We start from the raw sequence: 21,244 nt of genomic DNA, 5'->3' as shown, positions 1-21,244 counted from the left end.
CAATGCCTCACATGTGACCAAAAAATACCATTTGGGTGCATGGCAGGACTCAGAAGGGAAGGAGTGATTTTTGGATTTTGCAGCTCAGATTCTGGTGGAATGTTGGTGGGTGCTATGTCGCATTAGCAAGACCCCCGAAGCACCAATACAGTGGAACCCCCCCACAAGTGACCCCATTTTGCAAACTACACCCCTCAGGGAATTCATCTAGGGGTATAGTGTACATTTCAATCCCCCAGGGGTTTCACCAATTTTGATACAACTGGGCTGTGCAAATGAAAAATTCATTTTTTACACAAAAATGCAGTTCTGGCTCAAAATTTTTCATTTTCACAAGGAATGAAGGAGACAAAGCACCCCAAAATCTGTGCCCCAATTTCTCCCGAGTACGACAATGCCTCATGTGTGACCAAAAAATGGCAGGACTCAGAAGGGAAGGAGTGATATTTGGATTTTGCAGCACAGATTCTGGTGGAATGTTGGTGGGTGCTATGTCGCATTAGCAAGACCCCCGAAGCACCAATACAGTGGAACCCCCCCACAAGTGACCCCATTTTGCAAACTACACCCCTCAGGGAATTCATCTAGGGGTATAGTGTACATTTCAAACCCCCAGGGGTTTCACCAATTTTGATACAACTGGGCTGTGCAAATGAAAAATTACATTTTTTACACAAAAATGCAGTTCTGGCTCCAAATTTTTCATTTTCACAAGGAATGAAGGAGACAAAGGGTACTTGTTTCCTAGAACGGCCACAATCGTGAGTGATCGTGGCTCTTAATTAAGGGACACGATCCTCACGATGTGGCCGATTTTTTACAATTTTTTCACTTTGATTGACAGAAATCGGGTCAATCGGTCGGTCGCGACCAATTAAAATCGGCCGCGATGCGACCGACCGATTGACCCGATTTTTCCATAGACTTCAATGTTAAAAAATCTTTTAACATTGAAATCGGTCGGTCTTGTGCCATTATAATGGCACAAGATGAGATGGACTTGATTAAGTCCATCTCACATAGGGAAAAATGATAACAAAGGTGAAATGGGCCAATATGACCCATTTCACATTTTTTATGTGCCCGCCATGACCCCACGATAGACGTGAACCCGAAGCGTGGCGAGCGCAGCGAGCCCGCGAGGGGCGGCGGTGCGCGTCCTCCGACCTTTTCATTCCCCTACTATCCACTAGGGCGTGGAGTGAGAATAGAATAGTGTGGCGAGCGCAGCGAGCCACCGAGCCCGAAGCGTGGCGAGCGCAGCGAGCCCCGCGAGGGGACGCGTATACCTGTGAAGTTAGACGCGTCCCCTCGCGGGGCTCGCTGCGCTCGCCACGCTTCGGGCTCGGTGGCTCGCTGCGCTCGCCACACTATTATATTCTCACTCCACGCCCTAGTGGATAGTAGGGGAATGAAAAGGTCGGAGGACGCGCACCGCCGCCCCTCGCGGGCTCGCTGCGCTCGCCACGCTTCGGGTTCACGTCTATCGTGGGGTCTAGCACACTTATTAACATTTGGGGGGGCAATTGAAACCAATCTGGTGAAAAAAAAAAAAAAATCGGGTGAAAAATCGGTCGATCGGATCGGTCGCATCGTATGCGACCAAATCGCATGCGATGCGATCGATCCGATTTTTTATCTTACGACCACAACGATCTAAATCGTTGTGGCCGTTCTAGGAAACAAGTACCAGACAAAGCACCCCAAAATCTGTGCCCCAATTTCTCCCGAGTATGGCAATGCCTCATATGTGACCAAAAAATACCAGTTGGGTGCATGGCAGGACTCAGAAGGGAAGGAGTGATTTTGGGATTTTGCAGCTCAGATTCTGGTGGAATGAATGGTGGGTGCTATGTGGCATTAGCAAGACCCCCGAAGCACGGTGAAATGATGAACCTAATAATCCATAGATGTGTGGTATATTTTAAAACACTCCTTTTTACATAGGCCGGGTTTGTCGGGGCAAGTTTCACAGTGGAAAATAGTATCCTTTCTTATTCCCTTTTTATAGCAAACTTTGCACCTTTTTTGTGTCCTGCCCTTTCTTGCAGTGGAGGGGATTTCGTTAGGAAAATGCTGCCCTGGTACAATACGGGGGCCAGTACTAGAAGTACTGGGGCCCTCTGCCTGCTGGTTCCCAAATATTAGGCCCTTTATGACTTCCTCTTGAAAGTGCATAAATGTCCCCCTCTGGCTGGTAGAACGGAATAGCAGGTAAGCGTTATACAGTGCCATCTGGATGATATACACGGCCAGCTTCTTGTACCAGATTTTTGTTTTCCGCAGTGGACTGTACGGCTTCAGTACCTGATCTGAAAGATCCACTCCGCCCATGTACTTATTGTAATCTAGGATACAATTAGGTTTTGAGGTGTGGGTACTGGTACCTCGTACAGGGATGGAGGTGGTACTGTCTCCATGAATTGTTGTCAGTATAAGGACATCCCTCTTGTCCTTATATTTGACCAACAACATATTTTCGGTGGATTGTGCCCTGCTTTCACCCCTTCTCAGTACTTGGGCAATGTGCGTTTTTGGGAGGCCTCTTTGGTTCTTGCGCACAGTACCGCAAGCTGCTGTACCTCTTGAACCAAGGGCCTTAAACAGGGGGATGCTAGTGTAAAAGTTATCCACATAGAGGTGATAACCTTTATCCAGGAAGGGGTGCACTAAATCCCAGACAATTTTTTCACTAACACCTACGAGGGAGGGGGGGCATTCTGGCGGTTCAATTCTTGAATCCTTCCCTTCATATACCCTAAACCTGTGGGTGTACCCTGAGGTGCTTTCACACAGTTTATACATTTTTATGCCATACCTTGCCCTCTTACTGGGAAGGTACTGGCGGAATTTAACCCTTCCTTTAAAATGTATAAGGGACTCGTCGATACAAATAAATTTTTCAGGGATGTACATCTCTGCAAATTTGGCACTGAAATGATCAATGACCGGCCTGACTTTGAATAGCCGGTCAAAGGTGGGATCATCTCTGGGTGGGCACTGTGCATTATCGGTGTAATGTAAAAATTTAAGGATTGTCTCAAAACGAGTCCGAGTCATGGCCATACGGTAAAATGGGGTGCTGTACAGAACATCTATACTCCAATATTGCCTAATTTCTGGCTTTTTTACTATGCCCATATGTAACACCAGACCCCAAAACGTCATCATCTCTACTGCATCTACAGGGGTCCACCTAGCAAATGATGACGTGGGGTTTTGAGCAATAAACTGCTGGGCATATAAATTACTTTGGTCCACCATTAAATTTATAAAATCATCAGAGAAAAATAATTTGAAAAAGTCAATTTCTCTGAGACCTGTTGAATCAAATTGGATTCCCGGGATGGCCAAAAACTCAGGAACCTGGGGCTCAAAATTGTCTGGTGGTGGGGTCCATACGGGATCAATCATTTGGGGGGGGGGTCTCAGCTGCTCTACGGGGGTGTCTTTGAGGGGGTCCCTCATCACTAGAGGAGGAAGAGGAGCTTAAGACGAATCCTTCAAATTCCCCGCTTGCATCACTGGCTGTGTCAGAGTCAGAGGCAAGCATGGCATATGCCTCCTCCGCTGAATACATTCTTCTGGATGACTGGGATGACATTTGGGATGACATTTGGGATGACATTTGGGATGCCATTTGGGATGCCATTTTTATTTTTGTGTTTCTGTAAGTGTAATGTTTCAACACGTGTATAGTGTAGGGGGGGGGTACAAACTTTATTTCAACACGGGGGGTATGTAGTGTGTAGTGTGTATGTAGTGCAGAAAAAAAAATACTTTATACAGGAATTTGATCCCAATAAAAAAAAAAAAAATTGAAGGGGTTAAAAAAAAAAAAAAAAAAAAAAGGTCCTGCGCCAAAAATTGAGCACAGATGTTGGTCAGTAACGTCCGTCACTGAACAGCGCTCAAAGGCAACAGGACACCCACAAAAGCAACGTGGGTGTAAAAACAATAAAAAAAAAAAATAAACCACAGCACTCTCCAAAAAAAAAACAATTTAAAAAAACTGCAGAAAAAAAATGATATCAACCCTGTGCCAAAAATGCTGTTCAGTGATGTACGTCACTGATCAGTGGCCACAGGACACCCACAAAACCAACGTGGGTGTAATAAACCACAGCACTCTCCAAAAAAAAAAACAATTTAAAAAAACTGCAGAAAAAAAATGATATCAACCCTGTGCCAAAAATGCTGTTCAGTGATGTACGTCACTGATCAGCGGCCACAGGACACCCACAAAAGCAACGTGGGTGTAATAAACCACAGCACTCTCCAAAAAAAAAAACAATTTAAAAAAACTGCAGAAAAAAAATGATATCAACCCTGTGCCAAAAATGCTGTTCAGTGATGTACGTCACTGATCAGCGGCCACAGGACACCCACAAAAGCACCCACAAAAGCAACGTGGGTGTAAAAACAAAACCCCACTGCAATCCCCCCCCCCCAAAAAAAAACTGCAGATCAGTGATGCAGTGATGCGACACTGATTAGCAGTGAGGGGCAGCAGGCAGACAACTGTGGGTGCAACCTGACAGGGTATATATAAAAAAAAAAAACCCTGGACCCCCAAAAAGTTGCTGATCAGTTAATTAATTTAAACTGATCAGCACAAAAGGGGGGGCAGCAGTCAGTTGCACAGGCAGCACAACCTTTGGTGCAACTGACAGGTATATATATATATAAAAAAAAAACCCCAAAAAGTTGCTGATCAGCACAGATATACTGATCAGCACAAAAGGGGTGCAGCAGACACAAAATATAGCACTCTCTATCACTCTCTATCACTCTCTGTCACTATCTGTCACTATCTCTCACGATCTGTGACTCTATGACACTGCAGCAGCAGGACACAGGAAGTCACAAGATCCAGGAAGCATCCAGCTGCTGGCAGCACGCTACCAGCGGTGATCAGCGGTGATCAGGTAAGTATCAGGCAAGGTTCAGGTATGTATATCACGACAGAGTGGCCGGTGACCGCTCTGCACGCAATTCCAGACCGGAATGGCGTCTGCAGCGCAGTCACCGTTAGTTTAAATGACGCGCCTTGGCTGTGATTGGTCCGTCGGTCCGACGGACCAATCACAGCCTTGGGGGCAGGTGGGGTGAGGTGGGGTGAGGTGTGGTCATCACCGGTGACCCCCTCATGCCCCCTCACACCCGGCGGTGATTGACACCTGTGTTACCGAGCGTCTGATTCGCCGGTAACACAGGAAAACGCTGCGACTGGCTGTTCACATTGAACAGCCAATCACAGCGATCGCCGACGGGGGGGAGGCATCACCACCCCCCCTGGGCATGCAGGGACATGTCTGCTGTCAGGGACAGCAGACATGTTTAAACTGTCACCGCGTCTATAGATGGATGGATGGCTTCCGATGGTAAAAGTTGTGGGCGCATATGCACTGCGTGTGCAGCGTCATTGCGTCCAGCGGCATTGCTGCGGGCGGCCCGCCCCGCCGGAAGGTGCGCGCATGCGCAAAAGAAACTTAAACTGGATTGATGGCTAAAGTTTCTTCTGCGCATGCGTGCGGATCCTGGCTGCCCGCAGCGACCCTTCCCGTGACTCTGCGCATGCGCGGCTAAGCGATGGCAGGAACCATCGATGGTGTGAGATAGAATGGTTTATAGCCATCAATGGTTCCTGCTCTAGAAGCCATCGATGGGGGATGTGCCGATGGCCATCCCTAACCCGGAGTCTAATCCGGGTCCTTACATAGTCCCATTGGTACTTCCGAATCTTTGCAGTCACTGCGTACACCTCGGAAGTTACGTAGTGTACGGCGAGCCGTGAGGGTTACTTTTGTGGTCCACGCCGCTCTCCTGTGTCCATGCCCCCATCTATTACCTTTGGTAAAGTTGAGCCTGAAGCGTGGCCAACAGACAATCGTAGTGTCCGCAAAGATGAGGAAGTACCATAGGCTTCAGCCCAAATAAGCCCCATAAAGTCTGTTTAAGTTCTTCCTCCTATACCTGTACCATGTATACCACTTTCCTGTATGTTGCAATCATAACATTCCAGAACTTCCAGGGCTGACGTTTCTTGTTCATTCTATTGTAATATAGAAACAAGGGAAATAACAGCAGCAACTCCTGCAGCACAGACCCCAGTGCAGCAGCTGGGGCACTTCCTTGCCTGTGGCCGCTGTCGCTGTGGTCAGGAAGCAGCTGCATCTTGGGCCATACTACTAAGTAAGTATCACTGTGTGTGCACTGTGCAGGACAGCAGCAGCAGCAGGTTTCCGATTACTTTTTTGTTCTCCTAATGCCCTGCACTTTCAGACTGAACCATTCAACAACCTGGGAGGGGTGGAGGGAAAACACAAAAACAAACCTTGTGGCCTTTATTCTCCATCACAGCTCAGTGGGCGATGGATTCACCTAGCCCTGATGTGATAGTACATACCAGAGAGGAGGTGGATGGTGCCTGTGTACAACTGAATTGTATTTCATTACAGACAGAAAATGAGGGGTTAAATAAATAAAACATTGCTGTGTATGTGTGAGATACAGCGGAGGGCGTGCAGTAATGTAGGATGATTAGACCCACTTATTGCTGGTAATAGGACTGGGATATGTCCCGGCCGGGCTGCAGGAAGATGGGGAGCTGCTGCTGCTTCCTCCTCCTCCCCGTGTGTGCAGTAGTACATTCTGCAAGGGGGAGGGAGAGGAGCAGCAGCCAGACAGCTGATTCCCAGCAGCAGCAGCAGCGCGCACAGCAACCGCCACCGCTGCCACTCTCATCCCGTCACCGCTGCTGCAGTGTCCGAGCCGGCACCTGGCGCTATAGCATGTGCTTCGCCCGGGGGTGACAGAAGCGACAGGATGGCGTTCAGTTCCTGGCAGATACTCTCACCCGTCCAGTGGGCAAAGTGGACGTGGTCTGCGGTGAGGGGAAGCGGGGGAGAGGGCACCGAGGATGAGGAGGAACATTCCCAGGAATCGGGGTGAGTAGTGCCCATAACAAGCCATAGATAAAGCGCTGTCCTGGCCCTATGTACGTGCCCAGCCCACCGCAGGTGTCCCCTGCACTACTGGGCTGTGTACTGATACATGGTGCTGCCCTCATACTGAGCTGTATGGTAGATACAGTGATACATGCCGGGACTAAGTAAAAACCGGACCCGGATAAGACACCGGAACGCCGGACCAGACATCAAACTCTGCATTCCGGAGCTTATAGTGTCTGGTCCGAGGGGTGTCCCATGCGGGGGTGTCTTGTCCGGGGGGAGAGGGGGGAGAATACAGCCTCACCGCATGGTCCGGGGGTGTAATAAAAACTGGAACGTTCCAGACCACACGGGGAGGCTGTAATCACCCCTTCCCCATGTCCCTGGTGTGAGCAATCACAGGCATCCCCCCGGACAAGACACCCCCCGCATGGGACACCCCTCGGACCAGACACTATAAGCTCCGGAATGCAGAGTTTGATGTCTGGTCCGGCGTTCCGGTGTCTTATCCGGGTCCGGTTTTTACTTAGTCCCTACATAAACAAGCAAAACAGTGACTTCCAGCTTAATACAATAGAGGACAGGTACAGGGTTACATACACATAGCTGCATTTGCAGATGACATCTCCTACTGAGCTGTATATGGGCAGTGATGCATAGTAAGAAGTCATAGCCTGATACTGAGCTGTATTATATAGAGGTACGTGGCCACGGTGACCATCTCCTGATGCTGGGCATGTGGGTGGCAGTTGGTTATGGCTGCGCTGTAGATGAGCTCTGTGCCCAACCTCCCACGTAATCATCTTCCCACACATATCACACATCTGTGCAGGCAGCAGGGATTACACGGTCCTACAGAAGTGATCACACACGGCTGGTCAGAAGATCTGCTGAATACCATAATAGTTTATATGCTGGACCCAGGAGTACCACATGTCGCTGCTGCTTTCCTCTGGCTCTCTAGTCCTTTTTGGTACGTGTTGTCCCCATTGATGGCCTGCCTCTGATGGTATAATATCCATGGCTGAGCCCGATGGTGAAACACCAGATGCACATGTGCAAAAGCATCAGGCTATACACGGTTACTCTGAACGAACAGATAACAACACAAGTGCCTGAGCAAAAGCCTCAACTACACCTAAGCAAAGGAAGGACATTGAAGGAAGCTAAAGTTGGATACACATTAGACTATGTGTACCCAGATCGATACTGCGAGCTGTGGGGAATCCAACATCAGTAATTGCATACACACATGCTGATGCTGGGTGTGAAGTGCAATAGTGGGGACATTATAGCCCTCGCTAGCAATATTCCCTGTCCTGCATGTACAGACGATAATGTTGTTACCATATGTCGTTATCGTGTATGAAATCGTCTAGTTTAGTCTGCTCTCACATTCCATGGAAGCGATGGTGATCCAATGCTGTACCTTCAGTCATAGCATTCAGGTCACAGATACTGCCAGAAGGCGACTTGATAGCACCACTGTGCAATGCAGTGTGGAGTATTTAGGTAAGCAGGGAAATCCTTGCTTGTATTTGCCCAAAATAGAGGTAGGAAAGGAAAAAAACAAACAGTACTTGTTTCCTAGCACGGCGCCACCGATTTTAATTGTATGAAATCGGGTCCATCACATGCAACCAAATCGCATGCGATGCGATCGACCCAACCGACCCGATTTTTTACATTGGAACCAATGTTAAATGGTCCTTGAGACCCGAATTTTTTTTTTTACATTGGTTCCAATGTTAAATGCCCCCCCCCCATTGTTAACGCCGCGCCACGATGACGTCAACCCGAAGTGTGGCGAACGCAGCGAGCCCGCGAGCTCCGACCTTTTCATACCCCCACTATCCACGTCGGCGTGGAGTTGATTTTATATAGTGTGGCGAGCGGACGCGCATTACTTCAGACGTATTACGCGTCCCCTCACGGGGCTCGCTGCGCTCACCACACTATATAAAATCAACTCCACGCCAATGTGGATAGTGGGGGTATGAAAAGGTCCGAGGACGCGTACCGCCGCCGCTCGCCAAGCTTCGGGTTGGCGTTCATCGTGGGGTGGCGTAAACAATGGGGGGGCATTTGACATTCAAATGACCCATCTGGGTGGCTATACAATCAAAAATCGGGTATGGGGGGCCATTTAACAGTGGTTCCTATGTAAAATCAGGTCCGTCGCATCGCATGCCATTATAATGGCATGCGATGGACCCGATTTTTACATTGTTGGGAAAGCTCTTAAAAAGCCCGAAATCAGGTCAGTCGGGTCCCATCGCATTCCTTAAGTTAAGGTATGCGATGGGACCCGACGGGCGCCCTGCTAGGAAACAAGTACCAAACAAACAAGGTTTTCACTCCTAGAATTACCTCATACTTTTCACCTCTCTCTAATTATCAGAGAGACTCCCTGAAATCTCTGCACTCTCCCTGATTGCCCATTAAACCCATTATCTAGCTCAGGGCTGGGCAATTGCGGCCCTCCAGATGTTGATGAACTACACATCCCAGGATGCTTTGCATTAGTTTTGCTATGTGGCCATGCTGAAACTGATGCAAGGCATGCTGGGATGTGTAGTGGAGGGGGAAAAAAAGAAATGTGAGATACATACATTCAGATTGGATCATCCGTGCCATTTCCCTGCATTGGTTATAAGGCATATCATTGGGGCAGATAAGCCTGGAGAAGAGATAAACTGGAGATAAGGTGAAAAGAGATACAGCACCAGCCAATGAAATGTGTTTGAAAATGACAGCTGGGAGTTGATTGGCTGGTGCATTATCTCATTTCACGTCATCTCCAGTTTGTCTCTTCAGGCATAATACATCTGCCCCAACAATCCCTATGGCTGCATGCATGTTTAAATAAAGGGTACTTGTGTATTATCACGGCGCCCATGCCCGCGGATCGCATGCAATTTGCATACAATGCGATTCGTCGGCGTGGAGTTGATTTTATAAAGTGTGGCGAGCAGATGCGGAAAATGAGCCCGAAGCGTGGCAAGTGGGCGCGGATTACATTACATGTATTCTGCGTCCCCTCGCGGGGCTCACTGCGCTCACCAAGCTTCGGGCTTGTTTTACGCGTCCCCTCGCGGGGCTCGCCATGCTTCGGGCTTGGTGGCTCGCTGCGCTTGCCACACTTTATAAAATCAACTCCACGCTGAAGTGGAAAGTGGGGGTATGAACAGGTCGGGAGGATGCGTACCGCGGGGCTCGCTGCGCTTGCCATACTTTTGGGCTGACGTGAATAGTGGTGGTGTGCTAAATTGCATTGTATCATATTTGCGTACAATTTGCATACGATGCGATCCTCGGGCATGGGTGCCGTGATTATACACAAGTACCAAATAAAGTTTGTAGTGCCCACTCACATGGAATCTCTCTTAAACCACAATGGGCGGGATTTACCAAGCATCGGAGTTACATCCCATCACCAAGATGCTCATCGCATACGTGCTAACATATCGAAAGAGCTGCCCTCTGCGAGCACCGCCAATGCTTGGACTTCCGGTTCGCTGACAGGAGATGCTGCAGTGCATGCTGGGAGTCATCTATGTAAGATCCCTCACAAAGCAGCACTGTGGAGAGAAGCCCCTAGGCTTGTATAGGGTAACACCAGCTACAGCACCAGCTACCCCTGCTTCGGAGCCCTGCCGGAGCCCTGTGGGCTTTAGTACACGTCCGAGCTTATATAGATGTTGATGTGTTCATGGTTGCCTCTGCCATCCCTGCTGCAATGCGGGCACATCCCATGATGGATATCTTTATTTAGAAAATTGTCACTCGCCAATTCAGACACAACCATACATGCTCCAGGGTTCCAGAAGAGAAGCCTGCTACACATGACAGTATCTACGGTTGGTTGCACATGCGCATAATAGAAAAAAAAAAAGGAAAGACTAGAAGGAAAGACTAATACATCAGAGAACACAAGCGGTGGTAATGGCAGCATGCACCGGAGAAATAACAAAGACAATGCAAAAAAATGAACCTGTAATTGATACATTCTAACCATAGTCTCCCTGAACATGGTACTGGACACGCCAACTGAAGCTCTTCTTATGTGTGCTGACTGCCCCTTTCCCACTGCAGGCTTTACACGGTAAAATGCCGTTTTTTTTAGCCTTTTTAAATGGCTAGAGCTGCAGTGGGAAAGCTCCAGGTTGCTTTACACGGGTAACAAATACCGGTATTTGTTAACCGGGTAAAAAGCAGTGTTTTTACCGTGTAAGAGCCGTTTTTTTGGCAATGGGAAAGGGTTTTAAACGGTATTTAGAAATAATAATAAAGGTTAAGAACATGATTGGTGCATGTGATGTTTTTAATGACAGGCAAGGTTTACTAGAGAGTTTAAACGTGTTGCTTTGTGGTTTACACGGGTAAGTGTGAATGGGACATTTACTGCTTTTAAACGGTAATTTACCGTTTAAAAGCTGCAGTGGGAAAGGGTCTTTGTGGCTCTTACCTGGGTAAAGACCCATTTAAAAAAAACAGGTCTTTACCCGGGTAGGCAGTGGGAAAGCAGCATCAGGTTGTATAGACTGGCATAATATTTGTAGTGAGAAAGAGAAGTTAAGTATATCTTTGAATATACTTATACAAAATATATATGGCTACGGATCTTTACTGCTCTCTAATTACCGACGCAAAGCCTGCCACTAATCTGTGTGGGGTTGTATTTATTCCCTGGATCATGTGATAGATTTTATATATATATATATATATATATATATATATATATATATATATATATATATATATATATATATATATATCTCTCTGCACAGTGATAGAATGTGCAGCACCTAATGCTAATGACAAGGAGGAAGGAAATGTCAGTAACCACTAACGGCTCTTTGGTAAAGTACAACACTTGCTGCTCCCTCCCCACGCCACAATCACCTAGTTATTCATTGCAGGAACAAATATATTAAAGTTCCCTTGGTACATACTGTGTACACATTTGCGGTAGCCAGTATTCATGTGAATGTGTATATATATACTGGCAGACTCTCAATTAGTTTGGTAATATCACTCGGTGCATGAAAGGGAGGGATAATACTAAGTGAAGACCCCATACATTAGGCTTAGGACAAGTCAGACCTAATTTTCCCTGGGACAGGTTAGATACGATTAGGCACTTGATGTGGCACTTTTTACATGTGATAAATTGTATATGCCTTATCACATGCAAAATCCTGGGGAGTGGCATGCAGAGCGATACGGGAGCCAGGCTGCAAGAGGCGACGAGGGGAGCAAGGCTAAGGGTATGCAAATAGGTGTCGGGGAGCCGAGAGCCAAGCTGCATACAAAAAATAAATAAATAACAACATACGAATTAATAGGAAGCCACTGATTTGGCTGAGAGCTCACAGCCAAACTCTGGCTGCCCATTCATTTGATTATTTTTTTTGTAATCTTTTTTTTTTTTTTTGTGTCCGCTGCACGGCTTCCCCTATCCACCTCTCTGGTCCCCTTGCCGGCTGACCGCATCCCCTAGCTGCTGCCCCTATTCGTCCCCCGGCCGCTCTGTGCCTATTTGCGCTCTATTTGCAAATATATAAATAAGCCCCAAAGGTGTCAAGGCTATATCTAGGTATGGAACCCCAAAAATCAGCGTAAGCCAGAAAGCCCAGAGCAATACAACAGTGAGAATTCTAAAGTGTTCAGAAGGCAGAGCTATATACAAAAAGTGATTCAAAAGTAATTAATGTAATTCAAATATTAAATAGTGTTAGTGAAGAGATTAGTAAGAGAAAAGTGTTACATAGAATGTAATAAGTGCCACCTCAAAGCCATCCAGCCACACCAATCCAGGGGCACTGCACTCCAAAGCCATGTAATTAGTAGTATTCTTCAATTAACTAGTATATGGCCACATGAAAAGGGCTCTTTCTTAATTACTAGTTAGCCTGCTCAACGAAATCTAGAATGCTACCTTGTGATTGCATGTGTGAGAGAGGAAGTTATGTTTTCTCTTGCTGCCAACAGATGGCAGTGCTTCGGTGTACCTCTTCTTAATACTAGTTCCCTTCTGCCTCCCACAACAGACCTATATCTACTGGCAGATGCTCAATTGATTTAGTGATTTCACTCAGGTGCTTTATGATACATAAATATCAATAACCAGATTTAAATACGACATAACCATAGAATTCAGAGATCTTGGTTACATATGTTTACAAATATATGAATAAGGCCCCAAGCCGTACAGTCATGGGAGCGTAGCCTATCCGTTCATGTGGCTTGTCCCCAGCCACTGCTTCCTTGTGAATAATGGGCGGCATTCTCATTGTTGATCACACAAAATGGCTTCCTCTACTGTGCGGCTATTTAACCCCTTCCTGACGCAGCATGTTTTTGCCTTCCTGACAGAGCCCTTTTTTTTCAAATCTGACATGTATCACTTAAGTGGGGATAACTTTTTTTTGCTTTTACTTATCCCAGTGATTTTGAGATTGTTTTCTCGTGACACATTGTACTTCAAGTTAGTGGTAAATTTGGGTCGATACAGTCTGTGTTTTTTTGTGAAAAATACCAAAATGTCGTAAAAAAATGGAAAATTTAGCAATTTTCAAAATGTTAAATTTTCTGCTTGTGAGACAAATAATCATACCACTCAAAATAGTTAATAACTAACATAGACCATATGTCTACTTTATGTTTCCATCATTATTTCAGCCTCCTTTTAATTTTTTTGGACACTAGGAGGCTTAAAATATGAATAGCAAATTCTCAAATTTTCAAGAAAATTTCAAACACTGATTTTTTTTTTAGGGACCAGTTCAGTTCTGATGTGACTTTGAGGGACTTGTATGTGAGACACCCCCATAAATGATGCCATTTCAAAAACTGCACCCCTCACAGTATTCAAAACAGCATTTTGGAAGTTTGTTAACCCTTTAGGTGTTTCACAGGAATTAAAACAAAGTGTAGGTGAAATTTCAAAATTTCATTTTTTTTGCAATTTTAATACATTTGTCTAAGGAACACAGTAGATTTTACTAGAGAAATGTGACTAAAAATTGATTTCCCCAATTCTTTTGTTTTCATAAATATCCTATATGTGGTCCTAGTGTGCACGTTGACCAAACCACAGGCTTCATAATAGAAGGAGCACCTACTTGATTTTGGAGCCTCCTTTTTATGAGATTATTTTTTAGGCACCATGTAGGATTCTAGGCACCATAAGATGCTAAAAGTTAGGAACCCCCCCACAAGTGACCCCATTTTGCAAACTACACCCCTCAGGGAATTCATCTAGGGGTATAGTGTACATTTCAAACCCCCAGGGGTTTCACCAATTGTGGTACAACTGGGCAGTGAAAATGAAAAATTAAATTTTTTACACAAAAATGCAGTTCTGGCTCAAAATTTTTCATTTTCACAAGGAATGAAGGAGACAAAGCACCCCAAAATCTGTGCCCCAATTTCTCCCGAGTACGGCAATGCCTCACATGTGACCAAAAAATACCATTTGGGTGCATGGCAGGACTCAGAAGGGAAGGAGTGATTTTTGGATTTTGCAGCTCAGATTCTGGTGGAATGTTGGTGGGTGCTATGTCGCATTAGCAAGACCCCCGAAGCACCAATACAGTGGAACCCCCCCACAAGTGACCCCATTTTGCAAACTACACCCCTCAGGGAATTCATCTAGGGGTATAGTGTACATTTCAAACCCCCAGGGGTTTCACCAATTGTGGTACAACTGGGCAGTGAAAATGAAAAATTAAATTTTTTACACAAAAATGCAGTTCTGGCTCAAAATTTTTCATTTTCACAAGGAATGAAGGAGACAAAGCACCCCAAAATCTGTGCCCCAATTTCTCCCGAGTACGGCAATGCCTCATGTGTGACCAAAAAATGGCAGGACTCAGAAGGGAAGGAGTGATATTTGGATTTTGCAGCACAGATTCTGGTGGAATGTTGGTGGGTGCTATGTCGCATTAGCAAGACCCCCAAAGCACCAATACAGTGGAACCCCCCCACAAGTGACCCCATTTTGCAAACTACACCCCTCAGGGAATTCATCTAGGGGTATAGTGTACATTTCAAACCCCCAGGGGTTTCACCAATTGTGGTACAACTGGGCAGTGAAAATGAAAAATTAAATTTTTTACACAAAAATGCAGTTCTGGCTCAAAATTTTTCATTTTCACAAGGAATGAAGGAGACAAAGCACCCCAAAATCTGTGCCCCAATTTCTCCCGAGTACGGCAATGCCTCACATGTGACCAAAAAATACCATTTGGGTGCATGGCAGGACTCAGAAGGGAAGGAGTGATTTTTGGATTTTGCAGCTCAGATTCTGGTGGAATGTTGGTGGGTGCTATGTCGCATTAGCAAGACCCCCGAAGCACCAATACAGTGGAACCCCCCCACAAGTGACCCCATTTTGCAAACTACACCCCTCAGGGAATTCATCTAGGGGTATAGTGTACATTTCAAACCCCCAGGGGTTTCACCAATTTTGATACAACTGTGCTGTGCAAATGAAAAATTACATTTTTTTTACACAAAAATGCAGTTCTGGCTCAAAATTTTTCATTTTCATAAGGTATGAAGGAGAAAAAGCACCCCAAAATCTGTGCCCCAATTTCTCCCGAGTATGGCAATGCCTCATATGTGACCAAAAAATACCAGTTGGGTGCATGGCAGGACTCAGAAGGGAAGGAGTGATTTTTGGATTTTGCAGCTCAGATTCTGGTGGAATGAATGGTGGGTGCTATGTGGCATTAGCAAGACCCCCGAAGCACGGTGAAATGATGAACCTAATAATCCATAGATGTGTGTTATATTTTAAAACACTCCTTTATACATAGGCCGGGTTTGTCGGGGCAAGTTTCACAGTGGAAAATAGTATCCTTTCTTATTCCCTTTTTATAGCAAACTTTGCACCTTTTTTGTGTCCTGCCCTTTCTTGCAGTGGAGGGGATTTCGTTAGGAAAATGCTGCCCTGGTACAATACGGGGGCCAGTACTAGAAGTACTGGGGCCCTCTGCCTGCTGGTTCCCAAATATTAGGCCCTTTATGACTTCCTCTTGAAAGTGCATAAATGTCCCCCTCTGGCTGGTAGAACGGAATAGCACGTAAGCGTTATACAGTGCCATCTGAATGATATACACGGCCAGCTTCTTGTACCAGATTTTTGTTTTCCGCAGGGGACTGTACGGCTTCAGTACCTGATCTGAAAGATCCACTCCGCCCATGTACTTATTGTAATCTAGGATACAATTAGGTTTTGAGGTGTGGGTACTGGTACCTCGTACAGGGATGGAGGTGGTACTGTCTCCATGAATTGTTGTCAGTATAAGGACATCCCTCTTGTCCTTATATTTGACCAACAACATATTTTCGGTGGATTGTGCCCTGCTTTCACCCCTTCTCAGTACTTGGGCAATGTGTGTTTTTGGGAGGCCTCTTTGGTTCTTGCGCACAGTACCGCAAGCTGCTGTACCTCTTGAACCAAGAGCCTTAAACAGGGGGATGCTAGTGTAAAAGTTATCCACATAGAGGTGATAACCTTTATCCAGGAAGGGGTGCACTAAATCCCAGACAATTTTTCCACTAACACCTACGAGGGAGGGGGCGCATTCTGGCGGTTCAATTCTTGAATCCTTCCCTTCATATACCCCAAACCTGTGGGTGTACCCTGAGGTGCTTTCACACAGTTTATACATTTTTATGCCATACCTTGCCCTCTTACTGGGAAGGTACTGGCGGAATTTAACCCTTCCTTTAAAATGTATAAGGGACTCGTCGATACAAATAAATTTTTCAGGGATGTACATCTCTGCAAATTTGGCACTGAAATGATCAATGACCGGCCTGACTTTGAATAGCCGGTCAAAGGTGGGATCATCTCTGGGTGGGCACTGTGCATTATCGGTGTAATGTAAAAATTTAAGGATTGTCTCAAAACGAGTCCGAGTCATGGCCATACGGTAAAATGGGGTGCTGAACAGAACATCTGTACTCCAATATTGCCTAATTTCTGGCTTTTTTACTATGCCCATATGTAACACCAGACCCCAAAACGTCATCATCTCTACTGCATCTACAGGGGTCCACCTACCAAATGATGACGTGGGGTTTTGAGCAATAAACTGCTGGGCATATAAATTACTTTGGTCCACCATTAAATTTATAAAATCATCAGAGAAAAATAATTTGAAAAAGTCAATTTCTCTGAGACCTGTTGAATCAAATTGGATTCCTGGGATGGCCAAAAACTCAGGAACCTGGGGCTCAAAATTGTCTGGTGGTGGGGTCCATACGGGATCAATCATTTGGGGGGGGGGGTCTCAGCTGCTCTACGGGGGCGTCTTTGAGGGGGTCCCTCATCACTAGAGGAGGAAGAGGAGCTTAAGACGAATCCTTCAAGTTCCCCGCTTGCATCACTGGCTGTGTCAGAGTCAGAGGCAAGCATGGCATATGCCTCCTCCGCTGAATACATTCTTCTGGATGACATTTGGGATGCCATTTTTATTTTTGTGTTTCTGTAAGTGTAATGTTTCAACACGTGTATAGTGTAGGGGGGGTACAAACTTTATTTCAACACGGGGGGTATGTAGTGTGTATGTAGTGCAGAAAAAAAAATACTTTATACAGGAATTTGATCCCAATAAAAAAAAAAAAAAAAAAAAAAGGTCCTGCGCCAAAAATTGAGCACAGATGTTGGTCAGTAACGTCCGTCACTGAACAGCGCTCAAAGGCAACAGGACACCCACAAAAGCAACGTGGGTGTAAAAACAATAAAAAAAAAAAATACCACAGCACTCTCCAAAAAAAAACAGTTTAAAAAAACTGCAGAAAAAAAATTATATCAACCCTGTGCCAAAAATGCTGTTCAGTGATGTACGTCACTGATCAGCGGCCACAGGACACCCACAAAAGCAACGTAGGTGTAAAAACAAAACCCCACTGCACTCTCCAAAAACAAAAAACAAAACTGCAGATCAGTGATGCAGTGATGCAACACTGATTAGCAGTGAGGGGCAGCAGGCAGACAACTGTGGGTGCAACCTGACAGGGTATATATAAAAAAAAAACCCTGGACCCCTAAAAAGTTGCTGATCAGTTAATTAATTTAAACTGATCAGCACAAAAGGGGGGGCAGCAGTCAGTTGCACAGGCAGCACAACCTTTGGTGCAACTGACTGGTATATATATATAAAAAAAAAAAAACAACCCAAAAAGTTGCTGATCAGAACAGATATACTGATCAGCACAAAAGGGGTGCAGCAGACACAAAATATAGCACTCTCTGTCACTCTCTGTCACTATCTCTCACTATCTCTCACTATCTGTGACTCTATGACACTGCAGCAGCAGCACACAGGAAGTCACAAGATCCAGGAAGCATCCAGCTGCTGGCAGCACGCTACCAGCGGTGATCAGGTAAGTATCAGGCAAGGTTCAGGTATGTATAGCACGACAGAGTGGCCGGTGACCGCTCTGCACGCAATTCCAGACCGGAATGGCGTCTGCAGCGCAGTCACCGTTAGTTTAAATGACGCGCCTTGGCTGTGATTGGTCCGTCGGTCCGACGGACCAATCACAGCCTTGGGGGCAGATGGGGTGAGGTGGGGTGAGGTGTGGTCATCACCGGTGACCCCCTCATGCCCCCTCACACCCGGCGGTGATTGACACCTGTGTTACCGAGCGTCTGATTCGCCGGTAACACAGGAAAACGCTGCGACTGGCTGTTCACATTGAACAGCCAATCACAGCGATCGCCGACGGGGGGGAGGCATCGCCACCCCCCCTGGGCATGCAGGGACATGTCTGCTGTCAGGGACAGCAGACATGTTTAAACTGTCACCGCGTCTATAGACGCGGGGACAGTGTAAAGTCATGACGTATATATACGTCATGTGTCGGGAAGTACATCCCGGCCATGACGTATTTATACGTCAAATGTCGGGAAGGGGTTAATGCACTTCACGGCTTTGTGTTTTGTCAATGTTTGCATATATTTCTATGCAAAATTTTGTGCTCTCATTGTCAAATCATGTTTCACTGACTTTGTGGAAGTTCCCTCAATAATAGCTGACTGCATGCTTATGGTGGACTTCTCTCTGTACATTGTAATGGTGGAGTGAGAAAGCAATTCTACTTATGATCTTATTACAAAGGGTCCTACATCTAGATCAGGCATTCCCAACCCCTATCCTCAAGGCACACTTATCAGTCCAGCTTTTACTGATATCCATGCTTGAGCACAGGTGACTTCATTAGGACCTTAGTTATTTTGAGTTAACCATCTATTCTGAAGCCTGGTTATCCCTGAAACCTGCACTATTAGTGTGCCTTGAGGACGGAGGTTGGGAATGCCAGATCTAAATGGTAACTCCGAATTTAGCTGTTCTGCACCAGTCCTAATCACAAACCTAGATTACAGGCTCACATTTTGCACCTGATTAAAGATGGCTGCAGAATGATTGGTTGCCCAGGAAATGACAGAACACTTCCTTCAAACAGTATTCCGCTCTCCCAGACATTTGCTGTGCTGTGACATTCTAGTCCTGATGTGATGGCACAGAAACATGTGAAAACTGTGATAGAGCACACTCCTTTCATCCGATCATTTGGTGGCTTTTGCTAACAATATGTCAGGGTTGACGACTTTCTTCTTCTCCTCTCCGGGAGAAGCCCGGAGAGGAGAGATTCAGTAGCCGCTCAGGGGGCGGGGCTTAAGCGTGACCTCACCATGGTGTTAAACCAGCTAATGTAGTGATCTCCGTTGAGGGGGCGGGGCTAAAATGACGCGATTGTGTCATTTTAGCTCCGCCCCCTCCTCTGAGACCCGAGGATTGCGGCATTTTAATGCCGCGATCCGGGGTACAGCGGGGGTCCCCCCTGAATCCGGGAGGGTTGCCCACCCTTCCGGGGGGGCCGGGAGGGAGCCCCGATTTTCGTGAGACTCCCGGAAATTCCGGGAGGGTCGGCAACCCTGCAATATGTACAGTAATATTGTTAACAATATTTTTATTCCTATCGTCTAGTGTGTATGCACTATATCATTACGGGTGCACCCACAGGTTGACAGCGACCTCCTCTGTTGTGTGTACATGCAGTACCATTTAATGTGTATGCACTGTATCATTTGCCAGGGAGAACAGCCATTTATTTATTTACAGTTTCTTATATAGCGCAGCAGATTCCGTTGCGCTTTACAATAGTATTTCAAGGGAAACATGTGACGGCATTGCATCATTTGTGGTGTCTTATGTGTACCCAGCTTATTCTTCGTCTTGGATGATGAATATGACAGAATCACTGTGGGAAGAAAATGTAGTAACACTGGGGTAGATGTATGAATCCGTGATAAGGCAGGAGAAGTGGCCATAGCAACCAATCAGCACTGAAGTAACATCTATATTTTGCATAATATAAAATTATTCAGAGCAGCTGATTTGTTGCCATGGGCCACTTCTCCTCTGGCTCACTTCTCCTCCCTTATCACTGCTTCATATTCTACCCCTGTATTCTGTGGTGACTGTTAGATGTAGGCATTTCTTTATCTGGAATAAAATGGGGAACTTTGCTTTCTCTCTTCCACTTGTATTTATCTACGTAACTTTGGAAAATAAAATGTTAAATGTTTTATATAAAGACAACTTAACTAATTTGTTGGCTCTTAAAAATAAGCTAAAGACAAATCCCAGAGTTTATTACATACTGACCTTTGTCACCTCTCGGGATGTTGTGTCTACTCTACAAAGCCCGGTTCCTTTAAGCAGCTGTCCTGACTTGAAAATAAAGACAACTGATTGCTACAAAGTGGGGGAAGGCTATAAAAAGGAAGATGTCTAAACACTTTCAGCTTGGAATGTGTACTGTCAGAGACACCATTAAGAAATGGAAGTTCTGTGGAACTGTAAAAGTGAAAGACGCAGGGAAAGTTCTTGTAATCGGGTGGAAGGAATGCCAACAAGTTGCTAATGCCCCAATGCTCGTGATGAAATTGAAGCTGAACAGAGGTTTGGTATTTCATCAGCAGGTCCAGAACTTCCCTCAAATAAAAAAGTATGTCCATCCTAGAGGATTAAACACACACTTTCTTATAACAACCATTCCCTTTCTCTTATACCGCTTTCACATTGCAAAGCTGTGTCTGACGTGTGATCTCAATACTGGGTCTGGCCCTTTCACATTAAACCCATTATGCACCGCGTGACCTGGGTTTAACCCTTCTTATATACCGGGTCAAAATGCTGGGTTGGTCCACCCAGGTTATAAGGTTTGGTGCTATCGCACCGCTCCTCAACCTGGGTCGACCCAAC

At 45.9% G+C, this 21,244-nt stretch overlaps 1 protein-coding gene across 5 annotated transcripts in view; it reads left to right on the top strand.

The window, feature by feature from the left end:
* The window catches only part of TACC1 (transforming acidic coiled-coil containing protein 1), a 118,482-nt gene that overhangs the window by 40,339 nt on the left and 56,899 nt on the right, over positions 1 to 21,244 (top strand). For 2 of the 5 annotated variants that reach the window (XM_083184900.1, XM_083184896.1), the window contains exon 1: positions 6,615 to 6,950. The exons of 1 other annotated variant lie outside the window; for it this stretch is intronic. In XM_083184900.1, the coding sequence (XP_083041026.1) occupies positions 6,829 to 6,950 (122 nt within the window). In that variant the 5' untranslated portion in view covers positions 6,615 to 6,828. Of the gene's footprint in view, positions 1 to 6,614; positions 6,951 to 21,244 lie in introns of those variants that run through there. 2 more of the 5 variants (XM_083184898.1, XM_083184897.1) reach the window with 2 other exon arrangements.

Source organism: Crinia signifera, chromosome 4, assembly GCF_055691185.1.
Source record: "Crinia signifera chromosome 4, ASM5569118v1, whole genome shotgun sequence".
Taxonomy (NCBI): domain Eukaryota; kingdom Metazoa; phylum Chordata; class Amphibia; order Anura; family Myobatrachidae; genus Crinia; species Crinia signifera.
Note: the sequence above shows the minus strand (reverse complement) of the source record. Positions and strands in the feature narration are given on the sequence as shown.